The sequence below is a fragment of the Exophiala oligosperma genome, assembly GCF_000835515.1.
Source record: "Exophiala oligosperma strain CBS 72588 unplaced genomic scaffold supercont1.10, whole genome shotgun sequence".
Taxonomy (NCBI): Eukaryota; Fungi; Ascomycota; class Eurotiomycetes; order Chaetothyriales; family Herpotrichiellaceae; genus Exophiala; species Exophiala oligosperma.
The window spans coordinates 1,052,181-1,065,905 of record NW_015622827.1 but is presented as its reverse complement, the minus strand read 5'-3'; the positions used below and the strand labels follow the sequence as shown (position 1 = coordinate 1,065,905).

The 13,725-nt window shown below is 51.7% G+C and overlaps 3 protein-coding genes across 3 annotated transcripts; 1 reads left to right on the top strand and 2 right to left on the bottom strand.

Annotated features, from left to right (window-relative positions):
* Positions 1–509: 509 nt before the first annotated feature.
* Positions 510–3,298, bottom strand: PV06_09554 (uncharacterized protein). Its single transcript, XM_016411009.1, has 4 exons — positions 2,303–3,298; positions 2,046–2,245; positions 1,499–1,997; positions 510–1,441 (listed from the first exon to the last, which is right to left on the bottom strand). The coding sequence occupies exons 1-4, from the start codon at positions 2,418–2,420 to the stop codon at positions 783–785; spliced, it is 1,476 nt and encodes a 491-aa protein (XP_016258816.1). The 5' UTR covers positions 2,421–3,298; the 3' UTR covers positions 510–782.
* A 5,492-nt stretch (positions 3,299–8,790) lies between these two features.
* Positions 8,791–10,326, top strand: PV06_09553 (uncharacterized protein; the record flags this gene model as incomplete). Its single annotated transcript, XM_016411008.1, has 1 exon — positions 8,791–10,326. One exon carries the CDS (start codon positions 8,791–8,793, stop codon positions 10,324–10,326), a length of 1,536 nt encoding a protein of 511 aa, XP_016258815.1.
* Positions 10,327–11,242: 916 nt separating this feature from the next.
* On the bottom strand, positions 11,243–13,656 carry PV06_09552 (uncharacterized protein). Its single transcript, XM_016411007.1, has 3 exons — positions 12,959–13,656; positions 12,455–12,908; positions 11,243–12,404 (listed from the first exon to the last, which is right to left on the bottom strand). Exons 1-3 carry the CDS (start codon positions 13,409–13,411, stop codon positions 11,500–11,502), a joined length of 1,812 nt encoding a protein of 603 aa, XP_016258814.1. The 5' UTR covers positions 13,412–13,656; the 3' UTR covers positions 11,243–11,499.
* Between the last annotated feature and the right edge of the window lie 69 nt (positions 13,657–13,725).

The following is a 13,725-nucleotide window of genomic DNA, read 5'->3' as shown; positions in this document are numbered from 1 at the left end:
TGGCCCATCCAGATTCTGAAGGGGAAAAGCGGGTTCGGAGCATATTGCATGAAAACGACCGGGCTGGAAACTCACGGGTTTTTCCCCTCAGTCTGTGACTTCAATCTCCAAGTTCCCTGCAGCAGGAGAAATGTGCTGACTGCCGTCATAGACCAAAGTGTGCCCGAGAGTGGCTTTGGAAAGAACAATTTCTTGTTTTTTTCAAAGTCGGGGCGTAGGAAGTCATGCAATTTGAATCTGTATAATGAAGTGAATTTGCTGATGACATGGTCGGTGGCTTCGGCCGAGCAATTGCCTGCTCCTATGGTCACGTGCGTTGGGGAAAAACCACTTTACAGTCTTGACCAATCAACGCGTCGCAATTCTTTTCCACTTTGCTCACGCGTCAGAGGTATCAAGGACGGAGTATTAGTGTTCTCAGTACTCCGTAAAGGGAGGTGGAAAGCAGGCCATACAGTACGGAAGAGAGTCTGGAGTACTCATATTCGAACCAAGAGGTTAAAGCAGTGCAAAAAACGGTAATTGATTCTCCAATACCCCTACTCGTACTCGTATATGCTGTAGCTGTTCTGTCCTCCAAGCTGATGCTGGCTGCGCTTTATGCTGCAAACCTCTCGATCAATGCTTCCAACGCCAAGTTGCGTATTTGTATGTCTTGGGGTAAAACGAATGTTCTTCGGAATGTCGATGGCGTATGATACAATTGTTTCGGCCGTTTCGTCGTTAATTCATGTCGTGATACAATAGAATAGCATGTAGTCTTGAGGGGTATTTGGTGCTGTTCAAAACAATGGCTCTGGACTCGAAGGTGAAAAATATCCGGGGTCTTCTCCCGAAATGCGATGCGATGCTGGAAGCTGCACACCTCCAGCTTTGGTGACTCCATCTCTACGTGCCATGATCAGTAGTTCTTCCTCCGTGGCCTTGCCTTTGTCTTTCCCCTTGGGCTTCACACTCGCCTCAACCAGATCGATACCCGGCCCGAGATCCTGACTGCCCGTCTGCGCCCTCTTATGTCTGATCAAGAGACTCAATTGGCTTTTCGAACGCGGTAACTCCACTGCATCATCTGAACTGTACTCATCGTCACTAACCGATGGCGAAGCAGGCATGGATAAGCGCAATGATGAAGGACCCTTGTGCACCTCTGGAGCTTCCGACAATATTGCCTTGTTTTTGCCCTTTTCCTCCTCCAATGGATCTTCATCAGCGAAGCGAACCACACTCTTATTCTTGGGCATGCGCATAAGGACTGGAAGATTGGTGAAACTGTTCAACTTCTTCTGCGCCTCGACAAACTTGCCACGAAAGTCACGCTCGACCAGATCTGCTGCAGTTGTTGCAGGCGCCGTCGCGCCCATGGGGGGCGTGGGCGTTCCTGAATTAACACTTTGCCAGGAGGAGGGAGAAGACATCAGGAAATTCGCCGAGTTTCGCAACACTGTGGACCCCAAGTGTCAGTGCAGAAAAACATGCAGGAGAAGAGAAACAAACTTACCAGGAGGATTGGGGAGTCCGGGTGGTGGACCTCTTGTATTCGCACGCCCGGCAGCATGGCTATTGCTTGCTGGGGCGGATAGTCTTCCAGAAGGCTCTGTAGGTATTCGGGGTGACTTGGGGGCATTTGGAACTGTCGATATCGCCCGAGATGAGCTTGATTTTCGTCGACCTAGTTGAGGTCTCGTCCTGGTTCTCCCTGCCGTGGCCACTATCGGGATTCTTGATCGACTACCACTAGTAGTCCGGCTCAGCGTAGGCCTGGAAGATGAAGCAGAGGCTGTGTTTGAAGCAGAGGCTGTAGTCCATGTCGTTCGTTGTTCTGGTACGTGAATTAACTCGTTTGATGCATCATACACGAGACGCCTTCCCGGTGGCTCTTGACACAACGGCGGAAATCCTTCCAAGTAATGAGGGTCTGTAGGATGCGATCGAGGGCTGATTGACTCGGAGGATCCAACCGTGCACGATTTCGATTCTTGCATCGGAATTGAAGTAGCCTGGATCCATCTTAGCATAGCGCACTTGTGTTTGCTGCCTAGACTGACCTGTGACTGCACCCTCGAGGATACATTGATATGTCCGATGGGACTAAGATCGAACTGTTCGTCACAGCGACGCCAAAGCCGCATGAGGCGAGGGACTGTCATATTATGAGCAAGCTCTGGGTCACTCCAGACTCGCCAAAAGAGATTCCGCGACCTGGTGCATGTTGGATCGCCGGAAAGGTCACTTTGTACAGCAAAGTCTAGCGACTGAATTAGCAACTGCACAAGAGCTGTTTTGAAAATCGGAGTGCACCAACATCTCCAGAAGTGGTGCAAGGCATCGGCATTGTCGGCCACAGAGTCGACAGCACCAAAGGCGTCTTGTTCGACAGCAGGGATCGTATTGATGAGTCCTCGTGGTAATATGGCTGTCATGGCATGCAACGTGTCGACTAGTAAAGTACTTCTCCGGCTTCAGAAATCCAACAATCAACCGCAACAAGGCAAAATGGCCAGCACATGTCCTTTGGTCACCGGCATTGGTAAGAGATTGCGAGGATGAGAATGTTGTAGCAAGAGCGGAAAGACGGGGGAAAAGCTGCAAAGTGTTGGCCCTGTCGCGGCAGGTGCAAATGTGGGAGAATAGGCAAGAACCTTGGGATTCGCCAAAGGTCGGTGAGCGCGATGTTGATCGGTATTTACGATTTGTGGGTTGTTGACCAGCAAATGGCGTGCGAGGAATTGTTGATAGTGATCGTGGAAAGGTAGATATTGGCTGTGAGGAGGCAAATGAGCTGGATGTTGCTGCTAACGTGGACAAGTGACAGTCTGAAAAGTCCTTTTGATAGGAGTTTGGAAGGTCTTGTAGGACAAATGGCTGGAGGCCCGCTTCCCTGAGGCCTAGACCAACGCTGACCAGTGGACCAGATGCGCGGGGTCCTCGACTCTGAGTGGCCAAGTGACTGGTTTCAAGTCTTCACCTCGCGAGCAGGTCTTACGGTCAGAGGTCGATCAATGCGAATCTGAGCTTGCTGTTCAGTGAGTTGAGGCGGGAAGGACAAGGACAACTCGGGGGGTTTTGCCCCGGGTATGCTGGTGGGATATGCGCTGGCAGGTGTGTCGAGCGTGGAGGACGACAATCCTCGGACTCGAAAGTGCGTAAGGGAACAGCAAGGAGCGACCTGGAAGGAAAGGGCAAGTAATATCAGAACAAGTTTGACTGGATGGAGGTGAAGTCAGCCGACCAGAGACAAGGCCTGATGGAGACAGGGTGGAAGCGGATAATGGAGTTGAGTCCAATGCAGGTACACAAGTTGGCGTTGCAGCAGTGAAAGAGCAGGGGATCAGTCCCAAGTATGTACTTCGTACTGTAGGGTCACAGCGGAATGGTCACGGAAGGGGATGGCACTGTTGTACGAGTACCAGGGAGGGAGGGAGACAGGGCTAGAATGGGAATTTCACAAGGCTAGACACAACAGTCATAGCCACAACATGTTACCCGGTTATCGCAAAGATGAAAATCTGGCGATCCAGAGAATGCACTAGTACCATTGGGATCACAAGACGACCGCACCCGATGACCAGGCCCAGGCGGGTAACAGCGTTAGTTCCGTTGGGCGGCGAGCGGTATACAACACGAGTATCGAGCTCGATGGACCAGGAGCTAAGGACCAACAAGTGGAGTGTCAACACAGGAGGAAAAAGTGTATCGGGAGGTTTGACGAGGATTGTGGCATCATTGATGTCAACAGTCGAGGGAAAATAACTACTGTACAAGATACGTGGGACGGACAGGTGGGAGACGGCAGAGGGATCCACACCCATCATTGTACGCAGTACGCACTCAGTACTCGTATCAGACAGTCGAGCATGGCGTGGGGAGAGGGAGAAATCCGATGACATATTTGACTGGAGTAAGAAAAGGTCGATGGCTGGCAGAAGAGCGGAAATACCCATCGAGGCTGTGAAAGTGAGGTGAGGTGAGGCTCTCCAAAGGGTAAAGAAAATGGCAACCACTGCGACCTGCAAACGATACGGACGGAGTACCGAGTACGGAGTAATGCTCACCGCCTCATTGCGAAAGTAGAAAGTATGTGGAAGAAGCAAAACATGGATGAATAGCCACGAGCAAGACGCGGCGCCCTAGTGGCCTTAGGTTCCTAAGGTTAAGACTTAGCTACAGTATTGTAAAGTACCTAGGAGCTGGGCCGGGAACAGGGGGGTGTGAGAGGAGGTGGATCGGATGCCCGACGCGGACCAGAAAAGTCGAGAACATTGACTAGACGGGACAGACATCTGTCGATCGACCAGAACAGAAATTCCCCCGGATGATATGAGATGATGACCATTGATGAGCTCGAGTCAGGTAAACCCGTCAATACTTTGAGTACCTATACATATACTCCGTATTGACATTGGTAAAGAAGCCATGTATCCGTACAGTGCCTAATAAACGTGAGACTAGAAGGTACCTAACGTGAGAGAGAGCCGGAAGACGAGACTTACCGAACCGGCCAGAAGCACAATAATGTGGTGCAACTCCCGACGTCGGACTTTTTTAAACACAACCCCTGTAAGTTTGTACTCGTGCCGGTTACCTACAGGTACTCTCTCTCACCGGGTGCAATGATTCTACTGGGTGGCACTCGTAGAAATAAATGCCTGCATGTCGTCCATTTACTCCGTTCAGTCTCGCTTCCTGTTGTAGGTGCATGGCCGAGTCCCAACGGGGCAATGCACCGCTTACCACCGGGGAAATCACACATGTCGTCCTTCCTTTGCTCCGTCTCTAGGACTCGGATTTCCTTGATGAAGCAACCGGGGGAGTCCGCACTGGGAGAAGGAAGTGTAACCAAACTACGGAGTATCACTTGGTACTACGCCGTAACAAAGCGTATCTACGGCTATTCCGTACCCTTGGGTGCTACCGGAAATGCCCAACCTACTTTATTAGGCATGGAACAGGTGCATCTTTCTGCCCAACGGACTCTCTCGTATACTAAGCGATGCCAGTAAACTGGGTTCTACAACTTCTTAGTGGTTTCCGTTCTTCCCTCAATGCCTGTGATGTGTGTGACGAACGACGTGAATACATTGCTGTTCGTCATAGGCAACACCCAACCACACACTTGAGCTCCGTCAACATTTCGATCGTACTCGTACCTGTTTGTACCCCTGGCACAGTTGATTCTCGCCCTCTTGATCATTCTCCCATGTGCTCCAACACAGCCCCCCTAGTCATAATCACCGGTAGGGGCTAGTCCCGCCTCGCACTACCCAACCCATCCTGTCGATGCCGGCATGTCATTACCGACATATCCCACGTTTTTCTTGGACGGGGGGACCTTCACTCCATCAAGAGGTCAGCCATGGCCGGGACGGCTGTTCAGTGGCGCTCGACTTTTCACAACGAACGCCATGCACGCGCCGTCCCAGCAGCTAGATCTCCGGGTTGGCACTGGCAATCACTGCCGTTGTTGCCACGGCCGGGTGCTTTTCATCCTTATTCCCGGTTTCGACGTTCGTCGGCCAGTACTGTCGAAAGTCGTGTCTGTGTCCTGTTAGCGTCCTAGGTTGTTTCTTCCGTCGCGGGTGGCATAGGAGGGGCGCATCTTACCCGACCAGGTAAGCCCTTTTCATCATCTCCCGTCTGGCCGCCGGTGATGTATTCATCGTCTTGAACGGCTCAACCGATGTCGCCGCAGTCTCAGGATCACTATCTCGGAGGGCGCAGGTGTTGCCATAGCTGACAGGATCGGTGATCTCCTTGTATACCTTGCGTCGAATTTCGGCGTACTTGTCGAGCAAAGAATCATCGCCGCCCTTTCGCAAGACGCCTATCAGGCAATCGGCAAGTCCTCCAGCGTCGCATATGCCACCCGTCAGACCCATACCTGCGTGCCCCATCTCTGTCAGCTATGGATCCATTACCTAAACGTCAGACGATAACTGGGAGAAAAAAGAAAACACACTCACCGCCAAAAGGAGAGCATGCATGAGCTGCATCCCCCGCAAGTAAAGCTCTCCCTTTCCGATATGAAGTGGCCGATCGCTGATGAAGGCGATACGGGCTGATCATCTCTATCTGGTAGGCATCCTTGCTCAGGGGCTTGGGGCCAGGGAAGATGGCCTCAAACTTGTTGTGAACATTGGCCAGAACTTCCTCCTTGGTCAAATGTTCCTGTTCATTGTACGACACTCGATACAAGCCTGAGGGATCGATCTTGCCGACCATACAAAAATGATCAGGGTGTACGATGAATTGACCCCGGGCAAAGCCATACTCTCTGAACGGATACCTCACATTGCATGCCACGAGCCACTGAGGCAGGGTGAAACCTTCATAACCGAGGTCAAGAATTTTGCGCACAGCAGATCGTCCACCGTCACTCCCGACCAGGTACTTTGCTTTGATGCGCTTGTTTCCTTCAGGAGTCTCAACGATTGCTGTGATTGACTCGGCATCCTGCTCGATGTCGACACATTTATGGTTGAAGAGTGTCTATATAGCAAAGGCAACGTTTAGCTTCTCCCTAAAGGTTATGACAAGACAAGAGCTGAAGAGGACTGATAGTCACCTTTGCAGAAGGATATCGGGACAGGTGGTCCTGAATGATCCGTGCCAGCGTGTACTGTCCACATATGACGGGGTCCTTGGACCCTGGGAGTTTATCCTCTGGCTGGAATTCGGATATCAATTTGTTGTCGATGGTGATCCATCGAAGCCGATGGTCGTAGTCGGATGGCTCCATGCCAACCTTGCGGGCATCTGCTGCAACTCCGGCTCTCTCGAGTTCGAGGACGGCTGCGGCTCCATAGGCCATGGCCCGTGGAGAATTGTCAATGTCCGGGAGACCCTCGATGAGAGTAGCGCTGATGCCTTCCTGTGCCAACAAGAGTGTCGTGATCAGGCCGACGGGCCCGGCACCCACGACGAGTACCTCGCAATCTACTGTGGTCGCCATTATTGCAGTGTTTTGATTTTAAGCGAAAGGCACTACCGGGTTCTGCTCAGAGATAGAAGTCTCACCATATTCTACTTGGAAGTAAACGATGTGGAGGTTGTGTCTTCTACGGAGGTACCCCATGGGGGCTTTTTAATAACATTCTCCTGCTCTCATTTACCCCACTTGCCCACAATGCTCTCCTTTTGCTGTCGACGTTGGGGATTGACTGCCGTAGTCAAAGCCAAAGTACAAGCAGTAGTAGTCTCCAAGCTGTTTGCAATAATATCAGGTGCTGAAAACAAAGTCCCAAGGCACGTGGTCCTGATGGTGTGAGTCTCTTCCCCAATACTCGTATTTTGTACGGTACCCATGAAACACGGCGTAGTGCCATCCACGCATCCTAGTCGCCCAGTCTGTGTATTCGTACACTGCATGGAATTCGTATCTGAGTGGCCGCAGCTGCTGGAGTTCCACGTGATCGTACTTCTTGTAATTGCACGGTTAATAAATCCTTCATCATGGTGGGCCACCAGCTCTTTTAGGCTATGCAAAAAGCAACGGCTCGCGACTCGATTTTCAGATTTCATGCTCCACGTCTACAAGTAAGGTAGGTATCTTCCCTGTCCATCATTCTGACCTGATACGACTGATTGTGGATCCGATACATGTCTGAGTGCATGATCGGTGATCAAGCCACAGACAGCAAGTTCCACCCAAAAGGTCCGTCAGTGTACACTGGACTGCGCTTATATGCTCGAAATACTTCACTTCCGATCCTTATCGATCAGAGTATCCGATGATAGATTCCATTGGCATGGATGAGTGAGCCGGCGAAAAGGCAGGCCCGTTTCTTGCCTGCGTTTTCCGCTCGGTTGGTTTGTCTGTAGATTTCCACTCACAAACACCACCAGGACAGCGGGCCAAGCAGACACATTCCATTCTCGGACCAACATTGGGGACACCATGATATTACAATGGTTTCAATGGTTTCTGGTCCTTTCTGAAATACATGAATATCGCTGTAGGCACTGCGATAAAGCTTTTGGAACTTGACTACTTACATCAAACACCTCGTACTCACGCTGATCTCCAGATCTTGGCAGTGGCGTACTGCGTACCCGCGTACAGTATGATTAATATTTCTCCTCGTCTTATTTCGTTGTGTTGCTTGTCGTCATCAAAGATAAGAAGGAATTGGATTCTTTCAGATATAACTGAATCAACTTCTGTCCAGGACCAAGCAAGATAGGTTACAGCTCATTTTCCTCTTTTTCTTCTTCTTCTCCATCATGATGATCAAAGGTAGCTGCTCTTGTGGGCGCATTCAGTATCAAACCCAGGCACAGCCTTCCTCCCCGACCGCATGCCACTGCAAAACTTGTCAACAAATCTCTGGCGGTTCATTTCTTGCTTTTATTCACTTCCCAACTGCGGAGTTGGAGTGGACAAAGGAGCAGCCCGATTTATGGTCGCGGAGTGATATCGCCGACCGAGGATTCTGCAGTACCTGTGGCTCCAGTCTCAGCATGGTGTATCATTTCGAAAAGGAGAAGACGGGCGTGTGTCTGGGGTCCGTGAATGAAGCCGAACCTGCCCTGCCAAAACTGGAAGCACATATCTTCCTCGCAGAGAAGGCTTCATGGTTTGTCGTTCCAGAGGACGGGGCACGACGACAGGATGGTTTTAGTGCGGAGCATGAGGCCTTGATTGCGAAGTGGAAGGCAGCGAATGGACTGAAGTGAATGACGAACGAGCGGACAATTGGCAAAGCTGAGGGATGTTGACAGACGCGGTGACTGCGCGGTGAGAGCTTTTTTGTATGCGCAGGATGCAAACAACCATATGCCATACGGGCAAACATGGCGTCCCTTGTATTCACGCCGCCCTCATCTCTTCCTCATCTTCCATTCACTTGCCCGGATCTCTTACAATCTCTTGGTCACTTGCAATCCTGCAACTATATCCTCCTCCTCCATCTCTTTATCCTCTTTGAATTCCTTGACCCTACTACCCAACTGTCTCACAACCTCCCATTGTCTGCTTTCAAGATGCCGGAGACTTCTCTTTTGGATGTGCCCTCTTCGGCGGCTGCGTCTCATCCCAAAATCATGCGTTCGCCGACGTATAGCATGATCGCAAGCCGCAAGCCCCAAGTCAGCCCTATTCCTCAGTCATGGGGAGCGCCGACAACTCGTCATAGCAGCAACCCCGTCGCCCGCAGCCCTCTCCAGCAGTCCTTCCCAGCTTATCCAGGCTCGACCTCCGCCCCAAGCTCGCCACCACCCATGACAGAAAGCCCTGCCCGACGCTCTCGCACCAACGAGCCAGAAGGTCGCAAGAGAGGCGAGTCCCGATCATCCTCTGTGCCCATCGTCGTCCGCAATCCTCAAGGTCAAGAACACCTAGAGGAGAATGTCAGAGGTCAACCACGTACACAGCCTCACACTCGTGCTTCCTCCCCATCCAAGGGATCCAATGATGACGGCAGACTCAAAGCGGACTCCTTCCACACTCGCCGATCAGTCAAACATCTGACCTGTTTCTGGTGGTGGGAAAAGGGCCACTGCCGATTCTCCGACGAAGACTGCCTGTATTCTCACTACGACACGGGACACCACACATCTGCTCCTCGGCAAGTCATTCCTGGCGAGCCTGCCAAAGCTGGAAAGTCACTTGAGCGCGAGTTGACCAAGATGGCGGTGCACAATCGTTCGAACACTTCCATCTCGTCTTTCCATACGGCCCCGATCGCACCTCATGGCAATGGTCATACCTCGACCATGACTGCCTCTTCCCGAGCTGCCTCCCCCGCCATCTCAGGTACCGATCGCCCCCTTAGCCGTTCCACCACACCTTCGGGAGTCGAGATCAGCCAGGCTGCGCAACTCAGAACCGACAATGACTTTCTCCGCACCTTGATCCAACAGACCCAACGCGAAAAGGTCACCCTCGTCGAAGCCATAGACTCGATGAAGAAGGAAAAGAATCAGCAGCAGGCTCAGATCGAATCTCTGCAACTCGAACACGCCAATTTCCTCCACGAGCGCGAGATCCTCCACGCCACGATCCGAAAGCTTCAAATCTCGAATCCCAACCCGGTCATGTCGACTCGTCCTCCGCATTCTCCCGCCATGGGACACGTCCAGACTCAATCTCCCTGGGGCGCCATTGGAAGTCGTCGAGTCAGTCCGATTGACAACGCACCACATCGAGCCGCGAACGTTCCTGAAGCCGGACAGTATGCCAACATGTCTTACCACGGTGGCGGTGCCACTCCGTCCTACAACCCTAGCGCGATGCCATATGTCCCTAGTCCCCGATTCACTCCTGGTGCCACCGAGGCTGCCAACGAAAAGTTCAAGGATGTGTTGAGGAACCTTGGACCAGGGTACTAAAGATAGGTCTGGGCCCTGCACATCAGTGAAGCCATGAGCCACGACATACTCCGGTGGGAGAGTACAAGATCCGTAACGAATGTTCACACAAAAAAAGAAGATGACAGTTTGAATAATGGATGATCAAGTTTTGCCCGGTCTTGTGACAAATCAAACCACACATCCAGTTGGTAATTGATTCAATACCTGCCGTCCTCAGTCGAGACTCCCCCTTTCCCATTATGGGTTGTCCCAAGAGATAGGGAATCAGGTACCTGGAGATTGTCTTGTTTGCGTCGGCGAAGCAACTGGTGCAAGTTACTGAGGTCCTCCTCCTCCTCATACCAATCGATACCAACAACAAAAAAGTGCTTTTCAATACAACGACAAATCCCCCCAAAAAAAGATTGCATTTTTTTACTCTTTCAGTCAGATTCGTCTTTTCACAGCATACCCTTAATATTCCGACGACAGGAACAACAACGACAGAAACATCTGTCAATCTGTCGACAACACTCGATCAATTTCTTTCTCTTCAATTCACTGGCGGCAAAAAGGACAGAAAGAAAATCATTTCTTTGTCCAAAAAGATGGTGATATCAGGTGAAGAACCGGCCAACATTTTGTAACCAAAACAAAAACAAATGGAAACAGGGTTTTTTCTATACTGTACAAATGGTACGCTGAGGAACTTTTTTCGAATGTTGAGCTTGGATAGGTAGCTGGTATGGAAAACTGCGTCCACAAAAAGTGACCATCATCTCATCTGCAAACTTTCGGCACGCCAACAATGGTCCAATCACCCATGGAGAAGACAGATACGGAGAGGGTTTCCTCCTGAAAGCAGGGCAAAGAAATGGGGTCTCAGTATGCGAGCACAGTTTTACTTGATAGTCTTTTTTTCCTTTCTTTTAGTCATACCCCTTGATAATGATAATCATCATTGAACATGATTTCTTTCTTTTCTGACCCTAACTACTATGTTTTAACTTTGGCAACCAAAAGAACAAGGAATCGGAGGAAGAAGAAGGAACCACACCGGTGCCTTGACTGGGTTGATATGATTGCATTCGCTTTCTCGCTCAAGGGCATAAGGTCGGTATGAGTGATACTCTGTAACTAGGTACATAGTCATGGTACCACCATATCCGTAGGTAGGTAGATCAGGCAAAAGTGGTGTTGGTTGGGGATTGTTTAAAAAGTGCTCTGCGCCAATCTACTGGCCGCGTTCCTCGCATCAACACGATCCTCATCCTCATCCTCCTTGATACTCGTCGCAGTGCCACTTCTAGGCCGGCCAGCGCCACCGGCATTGTTGGACGCCCCACCATCTGCTGTGCCATTGCTCCCAGTAGTGCCATCCTCGCCGGCCTCTGGAATGCCCGCGGGTCCAAAACTACCACTCATACTCCGCGTGAGGGCGTCCCTGCTTCTCGCGACCCCACTCCAAGCGTCGCCTTTGGCCCCTTGGCTGCTGGCCATGCTCACCCTCCGCACCACGGGGTGGTTCTCACGCCCCAGCCTGCTCAGACCTCCCGAGGCGTCGATCGCCCGGACGTCGGGTCTGACGGATTCCAGGGTCGCGAGGGTCCGCCGCTCCGCCTCGATCTGACGGAGGACATACTCGCGCAGAGAAAACATGAATTCATTGCTCGTACGATCGAACCACCGCCTCTTCTCCAGGAGGAGGTTGGCCGTGACGCGCTGGGTTTTGGAGCGGAGATAGTTCTCTTGGCTCATGGCCTCGTCGAGAGAGGAGATGGCTTCGTCGACCTTGTCTCGACGGACGGAGGAGCTGGATTTAAGGCGTTGGACGGCATTCTCTTTGCTGCGACGGGACGCTTCGGCCTGGACAAGCTCACGTAGGAGTATGTGACGGTTGGTCAGGGTCTCCTTGACGATGAAGGCGTCGGAAGAGTGGTAGGCAAGGGAGTCACCCATAGTGGTGGCTTCCGCAGTGCCTTGGGCGGCGTGGTAGTCGCCACACGTTTGAATGACGCGACCTAGTTTGCGGTATGCAGTGGACAAGCCGGCGTGCGTTTCTTGAACATGCATTTGAGTCAACTTTTCGCCTAGAGAAGACTCGGCAAGACCGAGTGCTGTGCAGGGTTAGCATGACTGATACAAGGGGACTGTATTGTATACGCACATCTTCTGGACTTTACAACCTTCTCGAGCTTCTGACTGGTATCCAGCGAGCCGAGGTAGAACATTTTGACCACAGGTCGAGCTTCGTGCAGCTCTGGGGTGTCATCGGGGGGAGGTGCGAATTGCTTCAGGACTTTTCTTCGTACACCAGTCGCAGGTTGCTTCATTCTGACAACAGGAGAGTAACCGAAATCACTTTCCACAAAGAAGACCATCTCCTCATCGCGCATAAGAACATCGTTACCGCATACACAGTTCAACCATCTTTGGATCGAGTTCTTGACTCGAATCTCATCTTCGTCTGTGCCTGCACCGGCAGACGTAATGCTTGGAGGGACAGCGGGGACGAGGGCTTCAGGGTTGGCAGAAATCAAGTGCTCCGCGAGTTTGACGAATTCGGAGTGTGTTCGACGGACATCGCGGAATTGTGTCGTTCGAAACTTGGGTAGATTGGTCTATAAGGACGGTTAGTATGCTTTCTGAGGGTGAAGGGCTGGTAACCGACATAAACATCGAATCTGATGACTGGGTCTTTGCGCCCGGTTCTTTCTAAAGCAGTCACCTTTGCTTGTAGTCTGTACTGAGGCACTGGCTTCTGTGGCTTTCCATGATACCTTGCCGCCTGTTGGCGGGGTTGGCCTTGGGGAGACGGCTGTTGCCCTGCTGGCGCATGAGGGTCTTGTGACGCAGCTACGGATCGACTGGGCGAGTCTGGCACATGCTGTCCTTCAGCATTGTCGGTTGCGTCCGGAGAAGTACTTGTCGCTGGCTGCGAGAGGTATGGGGACTCTGGTATACTGTCTTGCGACTGACCGTATGAATGGCCTCGGATGGGAGCGGGCGATTCTGGAGACGATGCGGTATTGGGAAATCCTCTGTTGGTGCGAGGAGAGGATGAGCCCCAAGGAGAAGCCCCATGTAGAGCATCAGCCTCGGACGAGACCGCAGAGTAGTCCATCGTGAGTTCCGAAGTCGTAGAGGGAATGAGGTTCTGGACGTAGACAGTGATTCTAAGCTCGGGGATTGACCATGTCTGGAGAGGTGCCTGAGGTGTATATGCAGAAGGAGATCTCTCAATAACAAGGAGAAGAGGGTGGTCGGTATTGGAGGTGGGATGTTCAGTAGGTGATCGTCTTTGGTGTGATGTTCAACAACTGCGCATCGTACTCGTAAACCAGCCTGTTGCTCTCCGCTGCGTATGCGATGCTTCTCCAGCCTTGGCAGCACAAGCCACGGAGACGGTGCCGCTTTTATCCGTAAGACGACCTGCTC